Below are 20,215 nucleotides of genomic sequence, written 5' to 3'. Positions count from 1 at the left end.
AAAAGTGTTAAATTTCTTTGAACATCGTTGTAAATTGAAGCTTTTAGGTTTGATTGTTCCCCAAATATTGAAGAATTCATTATTTTTTCTCTTTTTCTGTTTAGGCCCTTCAAATCATCATAGCCAGTCAACTCTGAGACCACCTCTTCCACCACCACACAACCACACTCTGTCCCATCATCACTCCTCTGCCAATTCCCTCAACAGGAATTCTTTAACGAATCGGCGGAATCAGATTCATGCACCAGCTCCTGCACCAAATGATCTGGCAACCACTCCTGAATCTGTTCAGTTACAAGACAGCTGGGTGCTCAATAGCAATGTGCCCCTTGAAACCAGGTAGGCTATCAAAAAAGGTTCACTTTGGTGAGATGTTCTTGAAGACATTATATTTGTGAATGTCATTGAGACAATGCTTAAATATTGTGATCTGACAGGACTTCTAAGATAGTTAACTAACATTTTAGAACTCTCTATAAAATAATGAGGGATTTGTATGTATTTTAATATAGTATTAATGACTAGATATCACTGACTGCTTAGGTTGGTGTAGATCAGTGGTTCTCAGCCTGTGGGTTTTGACGTTCAACTCCCACAAATCCTAACAGCTTGTAAACTGGTTGGGATTTCTGGAAATTGTAAGCCAAAGCAATGGGGACCCACAGGTTGAGAACCACTGGTGTAGATGTTGCTCAGCCTTTCAACAACCAAATGTGCACAGGGCTGATCCAAGATAATGCAGGACAAGGAACAGGTAGGACCCGTGTTGTATCAAAGAACACTGTGACATGGAGGGCTGCCCAGTGGTGCTCCTATTTGGTAGGGACTCCCTCCCACCTCAGATACTAGGGAATCCTGTAAGGACCATATCCAGGGCTGATCCGGCATCTAACACACCCGATTGGCTCTGGTTTATATGTCTGTGTAGATCTATCCTAAATCATATATAACATATGCTATGATCCACTGATTTATTTTCCAGCATCATCAGTGGTATTCATAGTATTTCACTTTGACTGTGTCGTATCAGAGGAAAGCAAATGCTAGTAAATAAAATGTTCAGCAAGAATAAAATAAGGTTTGGAGATGAAAAAGCATTATTTTTGTGCACATTGCGTGCTGTCAATGAAGCTATTATGCACAGGTGTTTTCTTTCTGTGCTGCTCATTTAGTTACTGAAAGTTGGCCAGTTCAGTTTAACATTTGCTTTCTTTGAATACTTATCAGATAGGTCCACCCAACAAATAGAATTTATGTGACATATTTCACTATAAAACATGTTTAAGTGTTATAAGAGCATATTGACTAACCATGACTGATAAATTATGCATTTGGCCCACCCTGAAGCAATAAACAGGACTAATTTGAAACTAAGCGTTTTGGGAGACCTGAAGAAACAATCCCTGACTCAATTTACATTTCATCCAACGTGCAGGCTTACTTAAATCCCTCTTGTACATACTGTCAGTTTGATGCCTGTAAGGCAAACCGTAATGTTTTAAAAGGTGTTGTGTTTGTTAACTGGTGACAGAAAAAAAGGAAAAGAAACTTTCCAAGGTGTACTATTTCTAAATATTCTCTATATTGCTGTATTTTCTAAGTTTATTATTGTATTATAAACTCAACCTAAGTTTATGCAATCAAATGATAATCAAAGATCATTTAGTAATACTATTGTAGTTTTAAGTTTTAGATTTTTTCTCTCTGTAAGCCAATATTTTTCATTCTCTATCTAGCTCCATATATCCTATCTTGCTAAGTTCTCACAGCAATATACTTACAGTACAAGAGGACAATGCAAACTAATTGACAGCCATTATGAATAATATGCATAACACTCATCAGAACAAATATTTCATATCTTTTCTGATTTGAAGTATGTAGTTGAAATAGGTCCTAAGGGCATAATTTTGGGCATTGCTTGTCCTGTGTTAATGGATGCATTCCAGTTTGTGCAACCTGAAGGTATAGCAAACATCCTTGGAAAGGTAATAGATATATGCTGTTTCTGTACCTCTTTTAATTCATGAAAGCATTGGGGAAGGATAATACCAAATGAGCTGTGGTGAATGTCTGGCAGGCTGCCTAAAACAGGTAGTGGTAAATCTTTAACCAAAACCAACGAACAAAAACCCAAACAAAGCAAAAACCTTCTGTTTCCTGATCCTCATGATAATTGTCAGCCAATGTTAATTACCTGCATGAGATGGATTATCTAGGTCCATTTGAATCTGACTTCAATACGTGTTATGTGACACAGAAAACTTTGATCCCTTTGGTAGATGCTGGATAGAAAGCTGTTCTCCTGGACCTCAGCAGTTTTGATACATCAACCATAGTGTCCTTCAGATCTTTTTTTTCTCAGATGGGACTTGGAGGTACTGCTTTATGGTGGGTTTAGTCCTTCTTGAAATGGTAAGCTCAGAAGGAGATTCTGGTTATTCCTTTCAGTATCCTGGCCATTGGCTTGCAAGATCCCCCAAGGTGCTGTTTTGCCCACCATGCCTATATAGAGACACATACACGCATACAAACATACACATCTCTGGGGGAAGTTTCAGAGTTTGAGGCCATCAATATGCTAAAGACAACCAACTCTGTCTCTCATATTGATCTAATTTCAAGAAAGCCATTTATCACTAAACATTTGTCAGTTATGGACAGGATGAGAGTGAACAAATTTAAATTTAATCCAGGTAAGACAGATACGCTTCTGCTCAGTACCAGCTCTTATTTTGGGTCTAGTTAATTCAGAAAGGTTTATTAATAAAAGATATGACACTTTTATCTCAGTTCTTATGTTTGAAATGCTTTAAAACCTTTTTCTAATTCAGTGGTGTTTTTAACATAATCATTTATTTGTTTTGCCCTATATATTTATATATTAGTCTAGAAATTTTCATCATAACATCAACCCAGATAATAATAATAATAATAATAATAATAATAATAATAATAATAATAACTATATTCCACCTTATCTCCTCAATTTGACTCAGGGCGGATTCCAGCAAACAAAAAGACAAACATTCAATGCCTCAAATACAAGTACAAATAATAATGCAAAATAACTGTGATGACTCATGGGCCTTGTAGTCCTGTTCCTAGTACTATTGTGACAGACGAAGAGGAAAACATGGGATTTTTGCCGGTTCAGTCAGAGCCGGAGCCTCTCCACCTGGAGGATGTTTGCCCTCAAGAATTCAGCCAAACAGGCCTTGGGCAGAACTCCCCCCCCCCGTTTTCCCGGAGGGACAATTATACTAAGGAAAGGGGAGTCCGAGAGGCTAATCGCCGGAGTCTGAGAATCGCTGCCAAACAACTGACTGATTAGGTCTGCTTCCCTTGGGAAATTCTAAGGAGTCATGCATCTGGACAGAGTTGGGTTTCGCTTCTCGTTCTCTAGGGAAAGAGTTCTGTTGGCGGGAAAACGAGACCCAATATAGGTGTTTGTCGCAAGGGAAACTTTGCGGAGTCAATTGATCAGCTTGAGGAGAGAGATCGTGTGTGGACTTCGTAATCCCTGTTCCCTGCTTCCCGGATCAAGTTTCAAGTCTTGTCTTGTCTCACGTTTTACCACGGACTTCGTTCATGCTTCAAGTTTGCCTCGTTTAAGTCTTGGGTCAAGTCAAGTATCAAGTTTATTTCCAGCCTGGTTGTCAAGCTTCAATGGACTATAAAGACCTTGTTATTTCCCCACACTATTGCTTGGCAAAGTGTGTGTTTTGGTCAAGTGGATTATAACTTTGAACTCTAATATCTTATATTGGACAATACTTTTCTGGACTATATTTGGCCTTATCTGAAAGGTCTGCTTCTGAACTATATTCTACACTTATTTTTATTGTTTTTATATATTTCATTAATAAAGATATTAGATAGTGTCTGGCCTCTGCGCATGGTTATTGGTGTTCTGCAGCCTGGGTCCTGACAATAACCCAACATATAAAAACACCTTATAGCATGGCACCTAAAGTGAAATTATATCTAGGCAAAAGTTTCCCTCTGACATTAAGTGCTACTCTGGGGGTTGGTGCTCATTTCTAAACTGAAGAGCTGGCATTGTCTATAGACACCTCTAAGGTCATGTGGCCAGCATGACTGCATGGAGCGCCATTACCTTCCTGCTGGAGTGGTACCTATTGATCTACTCACATTTGAATGTTTTCAAACTGCTAGGTTGGCAGAAGCTGGGGCTGACAGCGGGAGCTCAACTCGCTCTCCAGATTTGAACTGCCAACCTTTTGGTCAGAAGGTTAAGCAGCTCAGCGGTTTAATCTGCTGCACCACTGGGGGCTCCTAAATTATATCTAACCTAAATTTAAAAAAATTGAACATCCATATCAATTCACAAAAGCAAACGAAGGTTCACTAAAATGTATTACATAGTTGGTTATGTAGTCAGTGATGTTAACTGGGCTGACAGGGTTTATAGCACCCAAGTACAATAATCAGAGGTATGGTGGCTGCATATCCTCATGTAATCCTCTTCCTCTCCATATGCTGATGAGCAAAATTAAGTTTGCAGTTGTTTTTTGAACAAGAGAGAAGGCTGTTTTTATTTCTTTAGGAAGTGAGTTCCAAAGGTGGGGACAATCACGGAGAAGGCCCTGTCTCTCATTCACATCAGCCGTGATTGGGGTGGGGGTGGTACTGAGAGCAGGGCCTCCTCCTGCTCTGAATAATGTACCTTAATTCTTTCTTCTTCTTTTTTTAAAACCAATTATTTTTTCTGAGTAGAATGGAAAACGGCACCCAGGAAAATGTAAAAGAAGCATCGATTCCCTCCATTATCTCTGCCGTGGTGCCGCTTCTGGCCTTTTTGAAAGCCTGGACAAGAAAATGGAGGTGGCACCTGGTCTCCTGATCATAGAATGATCCTCTACTCAGACATGAAATTTCCTTTAGTCCCATATGGGATGAAATTAAGGATATAATAAAATAACTACTGAGAAGGTAGCTAGTAACTGAATGTAATCTCAGATACCGAATGCTAAAGATCCAAAAGAAGGTGGCAGGGCTAGCAATCCATGCCTTGTTGTTTGCTGACAAAATGTTTGAGCATAAGTCAGCTACAATTTGTGGCTTGTACTTGGATAGTATAGTGAATCTGGCAGTTATTGTTGAGAACAGCACATATGAAATTTCTTATCCTATTTGGACACAGTGAATCTTTCAGGTTTCTCTGTGTTACCATTTTCTAAAATTAGATTTTGAAGCCTTATAAAGCATCCAACTATTTCAGAATAGTGATGACTTTTAGCCTACTTTCTGTGAATACGGCATAACTGTCAAAAAGAGTTCCTGTGAACTGAGTTTAAGATTCATTCTCCTATAGTGTAGGATACTCTTTTCTTAAGGCATTTGTCAAATTCTTCTTGTTCATGGTACTTGAACCCTTGCATATTTTTACAGATGTAAATGCTGTAGGATATAACTTCATGTCACTCAAAATAAAATTTCCTTTTAAATACAATCCAGAATTCTGTTCATCAAAATTTATCACTACTCAGATAACATGTCAGGGGTGCTTTGAATGCGATTTTCCTGCTTCTTAGCAAGGGGTTGGATTGGATGCCCCACGAGGTCTCTTCCAACTCTATGATTCTGTTTTTCAGCTATTTTTGAATATTTTCAAGCATTCTTTCCTTCCCAATGAAAAATATTACCTTTCAATGAGTGACCATTGAAATAGTGACCATTTTACTATTTTTTATGAAAGCTCTCTTAACCATTTTCTTTTCTCAAGTGGTACTATGTTTAAAAGAAATGGAATAACTGGTAGACAGGAACAGGTGACATTTTCTGACTCCATTTGAAGGAAGAAGATAACTTTCTCATCAAAAAACTTCTTACCAAAAAAACTTTTAAAATCATGTTACAGTAGAGTCTCACTTATCCAACGTAAATGGGCCGGCAGAAGCTTGGATGAGCGAATATCTTGGATAATAAGGAGGGATTAAGGAAAAGCCTATTAAACATCAAATTAGGTTATGATTTTACAAATTAAGCACCAAAACATCATGTTTTACAACAAATTTGACAGAAAAAGCAGTTCAATACACAGTAATGTTATGTTGTAATTACTGTATTTACGAATTTAGCGCCAAAATATCACGATATATTGAAAACATTGACTACAAAATGGCTTGGATAATCCAGAAACTTGGATAAGCGAGACTTGGATAAGTGAGACTCTACTGTATCTAGTTTTTTAAGATGGTTAACATCTTGTTTGACACATTTTTCAAAATGAAAAAAATCCAACTAATGTTTAGTAAGAGCTATTTTTTTTTCAAAACTTCAAGTGGTCTTTAGTGAATTTCACTAAAATTATGTTAGTGGTCATAATATTTATTTTATTTACAAAATTAATCCATATTTTGTTTCCTAAACACGTGAATAGGCTGGACCCGAACCATGTAGGACTTTGTAGGTAATAACCTGCACTTTGAATTGTGCCCGGAAGCATATAGGCAGCCAGGGAAGCTGCTTTAATAGGGGGTGGTACATTCCTTGTAGCTTGCTCCTGTCAGCAGCCTGGCTGCAGATCTTTGTACTAATTGAAGCTTCTGAGCTTTTTTCAGAGGCAGCCCCACGTAGAGTGCATTGTAGTAATCCATACAAGATATGACTAAAGCATGGACCACTGTGGCCAGATCTGGCTTTTTGAGGTATGGGCGCAGTTGGCACACATGATTTAATTGTGCAAAAGCCCTCCCAGCCACCACCAACACCTGAGTTTCCAGGGTCAGCACTGAGTCCAGGAGGACCCCCAAACTGCGGAAACGTTCCCACATACTCATGGGAGTGGAGGGCACCTGAAGCAGCATCAGAGCTTGGGCTTGCTGCGGCTGCATTGATTGCAGGGACTATAGCATTGGCACAGAGGGGAACTGCCCAGAGGGAGTATTACCCCTTCAAACACAGGTTACCACCCTATATCCCGATCAGCCTCATGACTAACCAGGAAGACCTCTGTCTTGTGTGGATTAAATTTCAGTTTGTTAGCCCTCAACCAGCTCATCATGGCTGCCAGGCACTGGTCCAGGACTCAGGGAGATTCCTTGGATTTAGGAAGAAATAGAGTTGTGTGTCATCTCTGTACAGATGACACTGAACTCCAAAGCACTGACCTCACCCAGTGGTTTCATATAAATGTTTAAAAGCATGGGGGAAAGAATAGAATCTTAGCAGGATTCCACAAGCCAATGGCCAGGGGTCCATACAAGTGTCCTCCCAGCACCACCAACTAGGTTTGGTCCTCCAGGAATGAGTGGAGCCACAGCAATGCAGTTCCCCCAAGTCCCATCCCTGACTTGCTGGGCAACTACAGTTGTACTACTATTTGATTTCATAAGTTGACTTCAACTCCAACTCAAGCAGACCCTATCATGAAGTTTTCTCTGAAATTATTTATTCATTATCTCCTACTAAGGTTCAGAGAGTGTGCCTTAACAAACATAATCCATGGTGGGATTTGAAGCGTTGTCTCTTTGGTCAATATCAAACCACGATAACGTGCTTGCTATCATCTCAAAAGTTGTGAAACCACTGCAGTTAGATCTTGCAAATTATATCAGCAAGGAAATATAATGTAAAAGCTATCACAAAATAGTAAACAAGGAAATAGGATTGATTGTCCTCCAGCCATCTAACATTTGGTTTTGATTTTGCTAGCTCTTGGCAATTGTGACATTAAAAGTTTATAGAGTGTATCTTATGTAAAGTTTTGCATCTGAACAACCAATATGCTCTTTTGGAACTTTGCTGTTTTACTTAAAGTTATAAACGTTTTTGTTTGTTTTTTTCAATTTTCTTATGATTTGTTTGAAACTGATTTCCTTTTTTAAAATGATGAAATATTTCCAGTTTATTGCAGGCCAAACAACTATTGTTACTGAAGTGAATACTGAGCAGCCTGATACCTAATATTCAGACAGCATAATCACACACAAAGTATACAAAGAGTTTTTCCATTTAAAGGCTTCAGTACTTTTGAGAGATTCTTCATGAGTGCTATAGTGATGGCAGTATTCCTTACAATGAAAGTTTACATCATTGCCTTCAGTGTATTAAGCTTCTTTGTTATGGAAACTACACATGGGGCCTTTTGCAGATGCCAATCAAAGGCATAATGGCTCATAAATTAGGGTAACCCAAAAGCTATTATGGATTTTCTTTGAAAGGTTATTTGTCAAAGATTGCAGTGTGTCCTGATGCCAATTCTGGGGCCTGTCTGGTATTATTTATATTGTTATGAATTAAGTCTCCATTGCTGTAATTAGCAATGCTTTAGTCTGAAGAGAAAGAAAAAAGTTTAAATAGCAAAAAGAAATTAGAGCTATTCTTGAGCACTGCAAGATTTTTCCCCATTTGCTAGTGGGTAATGGTTTGCATATTTTGAAATATTTGTTTCTTCAGTAAATTCAGGTACTTGGCAGATATTCATACCTAAGCTTCCAGAGGCATAAATTTTCAATGTGAAACTGAATAACACCTACACCTTTTAAGAAGGTACCAGCCATAGATTCTCATTTAGCTATGAACCAGAAACGGCTTTTTAAAAAGTAAAGGTTTCCCCTGACGTTAAGTCCAGTTGTGACCGACTCTGGGGGTTGGTGCTCATCTCCATTTCTAAGCTGAAGAGCCAGCGTTGTCCATAGATATCTCCAGGTCATGTGGCCAGCATGACTGCATGGAGTGCCATTACTTTCCCGCTGGAGCGGTACCTATTGATCTACTCACATTTGCATGTTTTCGAACTGCTAGGTTGGCAGGAGCTGGGGCTAACAGTGGGCGCTCATTCCACCCCCGGGATTTGAACCTGGGACCTTTCGGTCCGCAAGGAAGGTACCAGCCATAGATTCTCATTTAGCTATGAACCAGAAACGGCTTTAAGGCCAGTCACAATTTCTTAACATGACTACCTTATGGGATTGTAATGAAGATAAAATAAGCGTGATGGCTAAACTCAACCATTTCTCATAATTGCAGAATGGACTATGCTCTATCTAATCAGGGGAAGGGAATTTTGTGCCCCTTCAGATGTTGGCCTACAACTCCCAACAGCTCTAATCAGCAGTGGTGAAGAATGCTCGTAGTTGCTGTTGTACAATATCTGGAAAGCTGTAGCAGTCCCCCCCTTTGATCTACATCTAATTCATGAGTATGTGGTGTCGATTATTGAATAATACGGCATAGGACAACTACTTTAGGAAAAGTTTTTTTAAGAGTTAACATGGTATACTAAAAAAAAAGAGTTAAATTATAGGGAATTCCTTATGGAAAAACAGAGGAAATCCTGCCAATTTATAGATAATCCCTTAAGCCAATCAGTTTGATGATACCCTTTCAAATCTGTACCTGGTATTCTGTTACTGATTTTGCTCAGATATTAGACTAATGTATGGTTTTGTTGCAGAGGTTGGGATTTTCTCCTGACCTCACACAACAATCTCCCTTCCCATCTCAGCTTTTGATTCTGCCTGATTTCCAGAAGCACCAGTAGCCAGTGGAGAGTGGGGGAGCAACAGAAAGGTGTCCAGCAGTATCTCTATCACTGTGTATGCCAACTGGATTCTCCAATACACTCTGGAGGATCCCATGAGGGGCCCAGAGCACACGGAATCTGGCTTTTGTTTCCATCTGAACTTTAAAAGAGGTATTTATTTATTTATTTATTTACAGCATTTATATTCCGCCCTTCTCACCCCGAAGGGGACTCAGGGTGGATCACATTACACATATAGGCAAACAATCAATGCCTTTTAACATAGAACAAAGACAAGGCAAACATAGGCTCCGAGCGGGCCTCGAACTCATGACCTCCTGGTCAGAGTGATTCATTGCAGCTGGTTACAGCTGGCTTGCTCTCCAGCCTGCGCCACAGCTGAACCTATTTTGGGGATAGATATCAATGTTATGGGTAGGTTTTTTAAAATCCAAACTAAAACCCTGAGCCAATTTTTGTCATACTGACATGGAACTGATATTTGATAACTGATATTTGACTGTAGCTATATCAACCAGACAGACCATAAATAGGGAATTTCAAAGGTAGATTAAGAATACTAAGAACGAAGTATCAAGTCATCCATTAGAAATTTAAGCCTTTTGACTGGTCTGTACAAATCTTTCCTACAAACTTCTTCCTAGTGTTAGTCTCATTTATTCACAGGGTCTGCTTCTTTGCTTCTTGTTCCTATTGGTCGCATCTCTCAATGTGAGTCTTGCTTCAGCCATGTTGTATTTCAAACAGTTGAGGCAGTGCATTTTAGTTCTACCATGTAGCCTGACACCTGCAACTTCCGTATTCAGTGTGATTTTAGCCACAAAACCCATGTCACTTCATTGCACATGTCCAAACCATCTCAAAAGGGATTCTTCCATCTTCTCGATGATTGGAGCAACTCCAAAGATGGAGTGCACTGTATCGTTTGGAATCCTATCCTTCACGGTAACACCCATTGACCACCTGAGCATCTGCAGTTCCATAGTGTGAAGAATTTGCTCGATGGCCTTAGTAGTCAGCCAGCACTCAGTAGTGTATAGAACAGACAACCTCACTACCATCCTGTAGATTTTCAATTTTAGGCGAAAATCTTATCACACATTACACTTGTAGTTGCTCTCCACTTCATCCATGTGGCATTTACACACCCGTGAGCACCCAAGAGCACATCACCGACAGAGGTGATCTTTGAGCCAAGGTATTTAAAGCTAGTCACTTTGTTGAGGTCAGTGCCATTGATATTGATGGAGTCATCCTCTGCCGTTGGTCCACATTCCATATACTCAGTTTTTGAGATGTTGAGCCATTGTCCAAAATATTGCAGATTATTTTTCCACACTTTCACTTGAGTCTGCAATTCTAACAGTGACTTGGCAGGTAATATAACATCGTTGGTATACAGTAGTGTCCAAGGATGCGGTTTCTGTATGTCTGGTGATTGCGTCCATGCATAGTATGAACAGCAACGGTGACAGAACTGATCCTTGATGGTTTCCAAGTCAAACAGGGAAGGACCCGCTGACTTCTGCTACACACCTTACTTGTCAGCAGAGGCGGTCCAACCATAAGGCGAACTAGGCACTCGCCTGTGGTGCCATCGCCCCGGGGGCGCCATCGTCCTGGGAGGAGGGCGCCACTCTCTGCCTCCTTCTCCTTCAGACCTCCCGGTGCCCACGCTGGGCCTTCCAGCCGGCGTGAGCCCACCTTCGCACCACGTGAGCCCACCTTTGGGGCCTTCAGAGATTGTGAGGTCTGTGGGAACTTGGAAGCTAGGTATGTGGGGTTTATATATCTGTAGAAGGTCTAGGGAGGGAGAAAGAACTCTTCTTTGAAGCAAGTGTGAATGTTGTAATTAATCACCTTGATTAGCATTTAATGGCCCTGTGGCTTCAAGGCCTGGCTTCTTCTTGCCTGGGAGAATCTTTTTTTAGGAGGTGTTAGCTGTCCCTGATTGTTTACTGTCTGGAGTTCTTCTGTTTTCAGGGTGTTGTTCCTTATTTATTGTCCTGATTTTAGAGGTTTTTTTTTTAATACTGAGGGCTATCTGGGTTATCTAAGTCCACACTGCCCTATATCCCTGTTCAATATTTAGTGCTAAATTTGCAAATATAGTAATTCCTACATAACATTACCATGTATTGAACTGCTTTTTCTATTGATTTGCTGTAAAACATGATGTTTTGGTGCTTAATTTGTAAAATCATAATGTAATTTGATGTTTAATAGGCTTTTTCTTAATCCTTCCTTATTATCCAACATTTTCGCTTATCCAACGCTTTTATTTTTCAGTGATTGGTTTTGGGGGGGGAGGGGGCAAAATTCTTTTCGCCTACACTTGAAAAATACCTAGGGCCGGCTCTGCTTGTCAGATTCGCATACAGCATCTTTGTTCATTGAATGCATTCTTCCGGTACTCTTAACACTTTTCTCATAAAGTGTGGGAAACTGGTTGACTGAAAGGTCAAGTTGTATCAGCAGAGTAGTCAACTGATCCACCATTTTTTGATCAAGATTAAATATCATTATGCTGATGGTGCTCAGAGAATATATCATTGCTTATTTAGCAAAAGTGTATTTATAAACCCTTTCTTTCCTGTTCCCCGTGTTTCTCTGTTTCAATTTAAAAAAATGAAATGAAATGTTTGTGAACAGGATACAAGTCAAGGAGGTTCAGGGTTTTTTTTACATCTGTAAAACTTTGCTTAACACGTTTAACAATCCGTTTCTAAAAATACTTTTTAAAAAATTGATGACTAAGAATGTTAATAAAGCAATTGTTCTTAATAAATCAATGCTTTTAAGACAACTTCAATAAGATTGTTTGGTAGTGCAAACAGTGGTGAAATTGCCTGATATTCGAAACTGTAAACTACTCTATACCAGTGAAACCCTATCCCTATTCAAAGCTCAATGTTCCTGTGAAGGTGGCTAGTTGACCAATTTGAAATTTGCTGTTATTGTTTTCCACTGAAAATTTGTTAGAAAGTTCTTATCATCTTATTCAGGATGAAAATATAAGATCTATTTCTTTGCACATGGTGATGTCAGAGAACATACTGTATCTGGATTGACTGGCTTGCTCTTGGCTTTTCTGTGCCAGGCACTTGACAACAAGCGTTTGCATGTTAAAGAGTGTATTAAAGGTGGAAAGGCTTGCCTTATTTATTGAGTATATTTCTGACAGTCAAGAAAAACATGTCCTTCCAGAGATGTAAACAAGTATCAGAAGAAGAGAGGTTATGAGCCCCAACTCATTGATTAACATGAGAAGCTTTCATATTCTCCCCTTTCAAAGGCAAAAGAAACAAACCAAGGGCAACATATTATTTGCATTATTGATAGTGTTAATAACAAATGCATGATATAGCTGTTACCACTCAGAACTGTAAATTCTGGAAAAATCTAACAGCTCATTAAAAATAATCTTTCTTCTTCAGATGTAGAAGTTCAGCTTGAGTATAAAGTGATAATTGTCTAAAACTTAATGGTCTTTGTGCCTATAACATACAGTAGAACATTTTTATACATGATAGGTACACGCTGGCTCACTGCATTCAATGCCAAAATAATTTTGATTGCAGTTTTTAGAAAAATAGATTTTCATTCATGTGTATGGTATCTGACAGTAGTCCAAAGCTGCAGGCAGAAATTGCTTTCACCTCATATTGATTCATCACATCCCAGGAGCATCATGTCTGCTTAAACATACATCATGTCTAGGTGTTTTCTATCAAATTCTGGATGCAAGGTTAACACAACCTTAATATACATATTACCTAGGTATAGGTAAATGGCAGATTGATGTACATTGCAGCATGCTCATAAAAGGTCAGGAGATATCCATCATCTTTGTTGGATATTAGAGTCTACATAACCAAAGCAATAGAACAATGTGTTGAGCTATGAATTAGAAAAACAAGTGCCTGTCTTTGCTGATTTTCCAGACCTTGCTATGTGACAATGTACTGGGTCTTCCTTGAGGAAAAAATCAAACATTTTGATCTTTGAAGACAATTCCCATACAGAACTAGAGAAGAAGCTTACATGAGAATGCCGATGTCTGCATTCCACCCAATGCAAGAAAAATAAAACATTTCTGTACAACATGAACCAGTTCTATGAAAAATGTTACAACTCATGTAACTGCATGACACTATAACAACAACTGTATTGTTCCTCTACGTGGTTTTAAGATCTATTCTCAGCACGTGTATGTCCCTTTAGGTTCAGCTTAATGTTTTGACAGAACAAGGTGCCTAAAGGCTGGCACCTGCCTTTTAGTCCAACATGCTACTTTCCTGTCAGGCAGTTTTCTGACACCGCTTCTGGGTGTCCAACTGCGTCTGTGTTAAGAGATCCAAGATGGCACTGACAAGCTATCCTGGAATTTTAAAAACCATACATGACAGTTTGTCTTAACATTTGTAGGTTTTGTTTTTTAAAAATTCTGCCTCTGGGGCCTCCTTAGCCAGTCTTTAGGAAATAATAAACTACAAGAAGACTGATACAGTGCATTTTGAAGAATGCTTTCCTAGAAAGTTGGCTAATCCTGACAAGCTCCAGAATATGCTTTAGTAATTACTAAATGAAAGGAATATGCCTGTGTGTTGATCTTAAATGTCCAATTCCCCTGCATAATGGCATACCCTTGGCTACTAAACAATGAACAGATACTTGAATATTGATAATATCCAATGGCAAAACCATTGGAACAGGAAATGCTGTTTATTTGTGTCCTTGGGACACATGCTTGTATGTGCAAAGGGCAGGCAATTCCATATGTTCGTACTTAACAGCACATTTGTGCATATGTTCATCTATCTAGAGAGATGCACTTGAAGTGACATTCTAGTCCTCTCTTTATGGGATTCAAGCTGCTCCATATATGACAATTTTCTCCATAGGAAAAGCATGCATGTGTATATGTCAGCCTTCCTGAACCTGGGGCTTTCCACATGTTTTGGACTGCATTTCGTATTGGTCCCAGACAGTAAGACCATGGTCAAGAATGATGGGTTTTACAATCTAGTACTTCTGGAGAGGTTGAGGCTAATAGATAGTAACGGATGATGATAATTTTTAACCTGTACATAAGAGAATGAAAATTGTCAGTACATAATAGGGCAAGAGTGTAGACTTGAGTAGCATGTACAGTCTTTACTCATTATCACGATATGCATCTTTTATTTCCTATGTTCCAGAGCGTGAAATTTGTCACTTATTTTTGAGCTATATATATATTGAGCCACATATTGTCTACAGTAATTTCATCAAAAGACCATCATTGTTTGATTTTTGATTTTAACATTTTATGAAGTGCGGGGGGGTTAGAAAGCTTTATTCGTCTTTTTCCTGGCTATTGTAATTCACCGGGTAGTGTGAATTACAATAGCCTACAGTGTGAAATGATGCAGCTAGAGTGTTTGTTTTAATTTTTAAAGATAGGTCATCAGGAGTTAGAATGCATTCCCCATTTTCTATGACCTTCTCTCAAGGTGCTTCTTTATGCTGCATGATCCAATGAAAAACAGCATAGTGGTATTATTAATATTATTTTTATTTCAGATTTGAAACGAATGTCCTGAAACATATTAATGTCTCTACTTATGTATCTTCTTCTTTGTACAAAATAGAACTTCAACAATTGATAAGAATATTTATGGATTTCTTCAATGTCAGCTTTGTAGGGCATTAGGGGAAAATAGGTTAGGATTTGTTTGGAAAGTCTGCTGCTTTTCATGAATGCTTTCATGGGGAATGAGAAGTTCTTATGAGTTTCAAACAAAGCTTTCTTCACCTCTTTGCCACCCATTCATTGCCTCATCTTTCTAACTTATCAAGCTCTAACTTTCTAACTTATCAATACGGGGGCGGGGTATAAAGCCCCATCTTCCCAAGCCCCATCAGGCACTTGGGAAGAGGCCCCCTCCTGTAGCCCTGCCCCCTGTGTCCTGGCAGGCACTGCAGGGCAGGTATAGAAGCTCAGCACTGCCTCAGACCTCATAACTCCGCCCATCCCAGCCGTGCATTTGTGGCCCGGCCCACCTCCCCCTCCCTCTCCCAGCCCTGCATCTTGGACTAGGGGAGAGGCACAGCCCCGCCCTTTTGAGCAGGAGCCACGCCCACCCCTCTAAACCACGCCCCTCTTTCCAGGGGGCAATGAGTAATATTTTTTCTGGAAAGGCGGCGGTAGGCCAAATAAGTTTGAGAACCACTGCCCTAGAAAGTCTTCCTTCCCTTTGGTAACATGGCCAGAAACCATCAGGCCATACTAGGCTTAAATGAATAGGCACTGTTCATCAGCTCATTGCTGTAAAGCTTGTGTGAGGCAAAAGTAAGAGCAAAAGCAAAAAGTTATCAACATGTACATATTCAAATATTTTTTCCTCATTGAAAGCAATTTCTGCTAATATAATTCTAAGAAACTATGGCTACTTTAATTTTTTTTTTCTGTCACAATAAAAGTTGTGCTTCTTAACTGGAATTATTTTTCAAAATTCTGCAGCACAGTTCTGATCAGTGTCATAAGCTTCCTTGCTTTTAGACCCAACAAAACCTGGTTAATATGCAGTTTACTGCATCTTTGCCAGAATAACCAAGACATCAATTCTGCCTTGTTTTTACAGAGAAAGGTTTCTGTCCTAAAGAATTATAGCTTCAGCAGTACAAACAGTACTGCTAACTTCCCACATGGACTACTTGCTTTCTAGATGACTCATACTCAATGTTCCTTTTCAGTATGCTGTTACACAGATTGACTCCTTTCCTGTCTTTCATTCCGACTTCAGATCTGACATCCTCTGTTACCAACGTTTTATGTCTGAAGTGTGAAGTATCACATGGCATAGGCATTGATTTTTTAAGAAAATGAAAGGATTAAACTCAATGCCTAAAGAACAGGTATCAAGGATGTAAATGCTATAATGTTTGATGATGTATAAGCTGCCTGGAGAACACGGTGATTGGATGGCATGTGTTAATGTCATAAATATATCTAAAAAGAATTAATATGTTTCTTCTTAGGGTAAATCCAGACTGTTAAGTGTTGTGGAGAAGGCAGGAATGTGAACAACTGGCATTATTTGGTATTGCTGCCTCCCTGTCAGTCCATCCTTTTTTTCTCATTTACATTATTGGGACAGAGTACTATCAGTCCACGTGTGCAGGGTTAGGGACACAGAACCCCCATAAAAGTGAAAAACCTTAAATATAAAATGTTTTTTTTACCTGAGTGACCACTTCCATAGTGATTCCTAGATCCTCCTGCATGACCTCATAGTCAGCTTTGGCTGGATGTCTTTAGGAATCTCTAGGTTCTTGAGCATGAGGTCACCATCTGGCAGAAATTGACCAAAGAGTAACACTGGATGACCTTGAGATTTTTTGTGAGCACATTTTAATCAAATCTGCAAATAATCATATTTGCAGAAGTCAATCCTGAAATGTGGAAGGCCTGCTGTATGCTACTGCCAATGATTAATACAGGATTTTGGCTCAGAAACCTACCCCACTGCAGGGTGGTTTTTCCAGTAGCAGTGAGTATGGTTTATAACTCAAACGTACTACAGGAACACACAGACACAGGGTGATCTTTCCCCAATATATTCTAGGACATATCAGAATGCAGGTGGGAGGGGAGAATCTCCACCTTATAGTGTGTGGTAATGAAGAGGTCCAAGTACTTGTTGGGGCGTCTCAACTATCTCTCAGATCAGAGTTATGAGGAATAGATGAAAAGTCTTGAGCCTACCTGTGAAGGAGCCACTGTGAGATGACCAACGTATTTAATGGGATAGTGCAACTCTTCATCATACATCATGCCAAATTTCACCCATGTGCAAGCTGTTGCTTTCTGATGACCGTGAGGGAGTGGGCGACAACAACAACAATGACGATGATGACACATTAGGAAAAATGGCAATTCCTAGTAGTGAGAAACTTGTTGTGGGTTGTGCTATTTTCTATCAGGACAGTTCACTGTACCACACAACATGCAAGAAATAAATGATTATGGCACCCACCAGTGCTCAAGCCTGAGTATATTTTAGATCTCTGAGCTGAGATGATGATTATGATGACAGTAATGATGACAACAATGACAATAACAGGGATGGCAATTTTTTCAATCACAGTATTCAGTTTTAACTTTCTTATGTGGGATTCTTATTCAAATAAATTTGTAATGCCTCGATTTATTTGAAGGTGTATATATTTCCTGTAAATAAATTTTGGATGTTATTCCACTTTTCAAAAGGAGAAATTGAAACTCCATTTCAATTTCTTTTTGTTATTATTTTATATTACAAAATAGGTAATAAAATTTTACTACAAAATACTGTATCTGCCTCTGCTAACTATGATAAATATATCTTCATTTCAGGCATTTTTTGTTCAAGACATCTTCTGGAACAACTCCTCTTTTCAGTAGCTCTTCCCCTGGATACCCTTTGACCTCAGGAACAGTTTACACACCACCTCCCAGACTGCTACCTAGAAATACTTTCTCCAGAAATGCATTCAAGCTAAAAAAGCCCTCCAAGTACTGTAGCTGGAAATGTGCTGCTTTATCAGCTATTGCTGCTGCAATCCTGCTTGCTATCCTGCTGGCCTATTTTATAGGTAAGTCCAACTCTTCTTGTGACTCTCCTCATTCTGTCCCCCCCCCCCCCAAACTATATTAACATAAAAGGAATAAATGTATTGCTTCCAAAATCAATTTCTCAGAGCATTGATATGATGGTGAAGAGAAATAATTGGCTGATAATTTTTAGTTCTTAGTTTTAATACTATATTTAGAATTTGTTTGCTCTCTGTTGTCAATTTTCCGAACAGTTTGGCTGTCAGATACTTTATGATAAAATCCATCTTGCTATATCTACATTATTTTAGAATTACAGGAAATGTTCGATTCATCAGATATGTCTCAAATATTAATAATCTCTTTCAGAGACCTAGCATAAATTCAACAAAAAGATTAGTAATTTATCTTTTAAAAAGGAAAGAAAAACAAAGTGTAAACAAAATCCAAGGACAAGTGAATAAGAGCACACAAAAATCAAATGAGATATGAAAAATATTTGCAAAATATTATCAATAATATTATTTTTGTAAAAATATTAGCCAAGAAGTTAGAAAACATGCTACCCAAACTTATAAAGAATTACCAACATGGTTTTGTCAAAGGTAGGTATAATGGACACCCCAATTAGGAATATAATAAACATGCTGGGACATAGACATTTGATGACATTCCAGTGTGCATTTGATGACAGTTAGTCCCTGTTTATGAATGGCCAGCCCTAGTTTACTGATAAGGTTGTACTCAACACTTTATCCCTCACCCTGGCCCTACAGTCTGCTTTTTGCACAAGTTTTATATTTTGCTGTTTTTAAATTGTGTTTATTAGACTGTCATATGTTATTACATTTTTAACTGTGCTTTTAGTTGGTGAATTTTATTGTATGTCCTGGGCCTGGTCCTGTTTGTAAGCCACACCAAGTCCTTTGGGAAGATTGTGGCAGGGTATAAAAATAAAGTAGTAGTAGTAGTAGTAGTAGTTGTTGTTATTATTACAGACAAAAAAGAAATTGGCACTCCTGAAATTAGACATATTCAAAGCATTTGACAATAAATTGAGAATTTGTAGAGGAAGTAATAAGGAAATTTGGATTAGGGGACACATACTGTATATAAAGGCAAAAAAAGGAAATCTATAGAGAAGATAAAGCAATAGTGAGAGTAAATGAAGGAATCTCAGAGGAATTCCCAGTACAAAGAGGGGTTAGACAAGGTTGCCTGCTTTCACCATTACTATCTGTGCTAGGCATAGAAGTCTTAGTAGACAGAATCAGGTTGTAATAGCCTGGGGATGGAAAAAATGGATTATAGAAAATTGGAATAACTATTTATGAGCAGGTCCGATCTGAAATTATAGCATATGTAATTTGGGGATAGACAGAAGGATAAAACAGAATAAAATAAAAATGAATTCAACACATATATAGAATGGATAGAAAGAGGCAGAGCCAATGTAAATATTGTACAGAAATTAAGGAAATTGTGTGCATTATTAAAGATATAGGGCAAATATGTGGTCAGAAGGGAAAGGCGATGGGGTTGGAGATGACGGATGTTAACAATGAAAATGTTATCAAAGAGAAGGATGTACAGTAGAGTCTCACTTATCCAAGCCTCGCTTATCCAAGCCTCTGGATAATCCAAGCGATTTTTGTAGTCAATGTTTTCAATATATCATGATATTTTGGTGCTAAATTCGTAAATACAATAATTACAACATAATATTTCTGTGTATTGAACTACCTTTTCTGTCAAATTTGTTGTATAACATGAAGTTTTGGTGCTTAATTTGTAAAATCATAACCTAATTTGATGTTTAATAGGCTTTTCCTTAATCCCTCCTTATTATCCAAGATATTCGCTCATCCAAGCTTCTGCCGGCCCGTTTAGCTTGGATAAGTGAGACTCTACTGTATTTTAAAAAAGAAGGTGCAGACAAAAAATGTTACATGAAAATGAAGTGTGTATAAGTATGTGCGCCAGTGGTAACTAAGTGTTTTATTGTAACAACAATAAAAAATATTGTGGGGGAGACCACAAGCCTCATGTGATAATCCCCAAGATCACCAGAGTTTTGGTGGCAATATTGTTGCAAGAATAGAATTATTGTAGGGTTATTGGCT

The 20,215-nt window shown here is 38.6% G+C and overlaps 1 protein-coding gene across 17 annotated transcripts in view; it reads left to right on the top strand.

The window, feature by feature from the left end:
- Positions 1-20,215, top strand: part of tenm2 (teneurin transmembrane protein 2) — a 1,150,537-nt gene that overhangs the window by 836,903 nt on the left and 293,419 nt on the right. For all 17 annotated transcript variants that reach the window (XM_062973910.1, XM_062973906.1, XM_062973905.1 and 14 more), the window contains 2 exons: positions 105-339; positions 17,895-18,133. In XM_062973910.1, coding sequence (XP_062829980.1) covers positions 105-339; positions 17,895-18,133 — 474 coding nt within the window. The remainder of the gene's footprint in view (positions 1-104; positions 340-17,894; positions 18,134-20,215) is intronic.

Source organism: Anolis carolinensis, chromosome 2 (genome assembly GCF_035594765.1).
Source record: "Anolis carolinensis isolate JA03-04 chromosome 2, rAnoCar3.1.pri, whole genome shotgun sequence".
In the NCBI taxonomy this organism is placed as follows: domain Eukaryota; kingdom Metazoa; phylum Chordata; class Lepidosauria; order Squamata; family Dactyloidae; genus Anolis; species Anolis carolinensis.
Note: the sequence above shows the minus strand (reverse complement) of the source record. Positions and strands in the feature narration are given on the sequence as shown.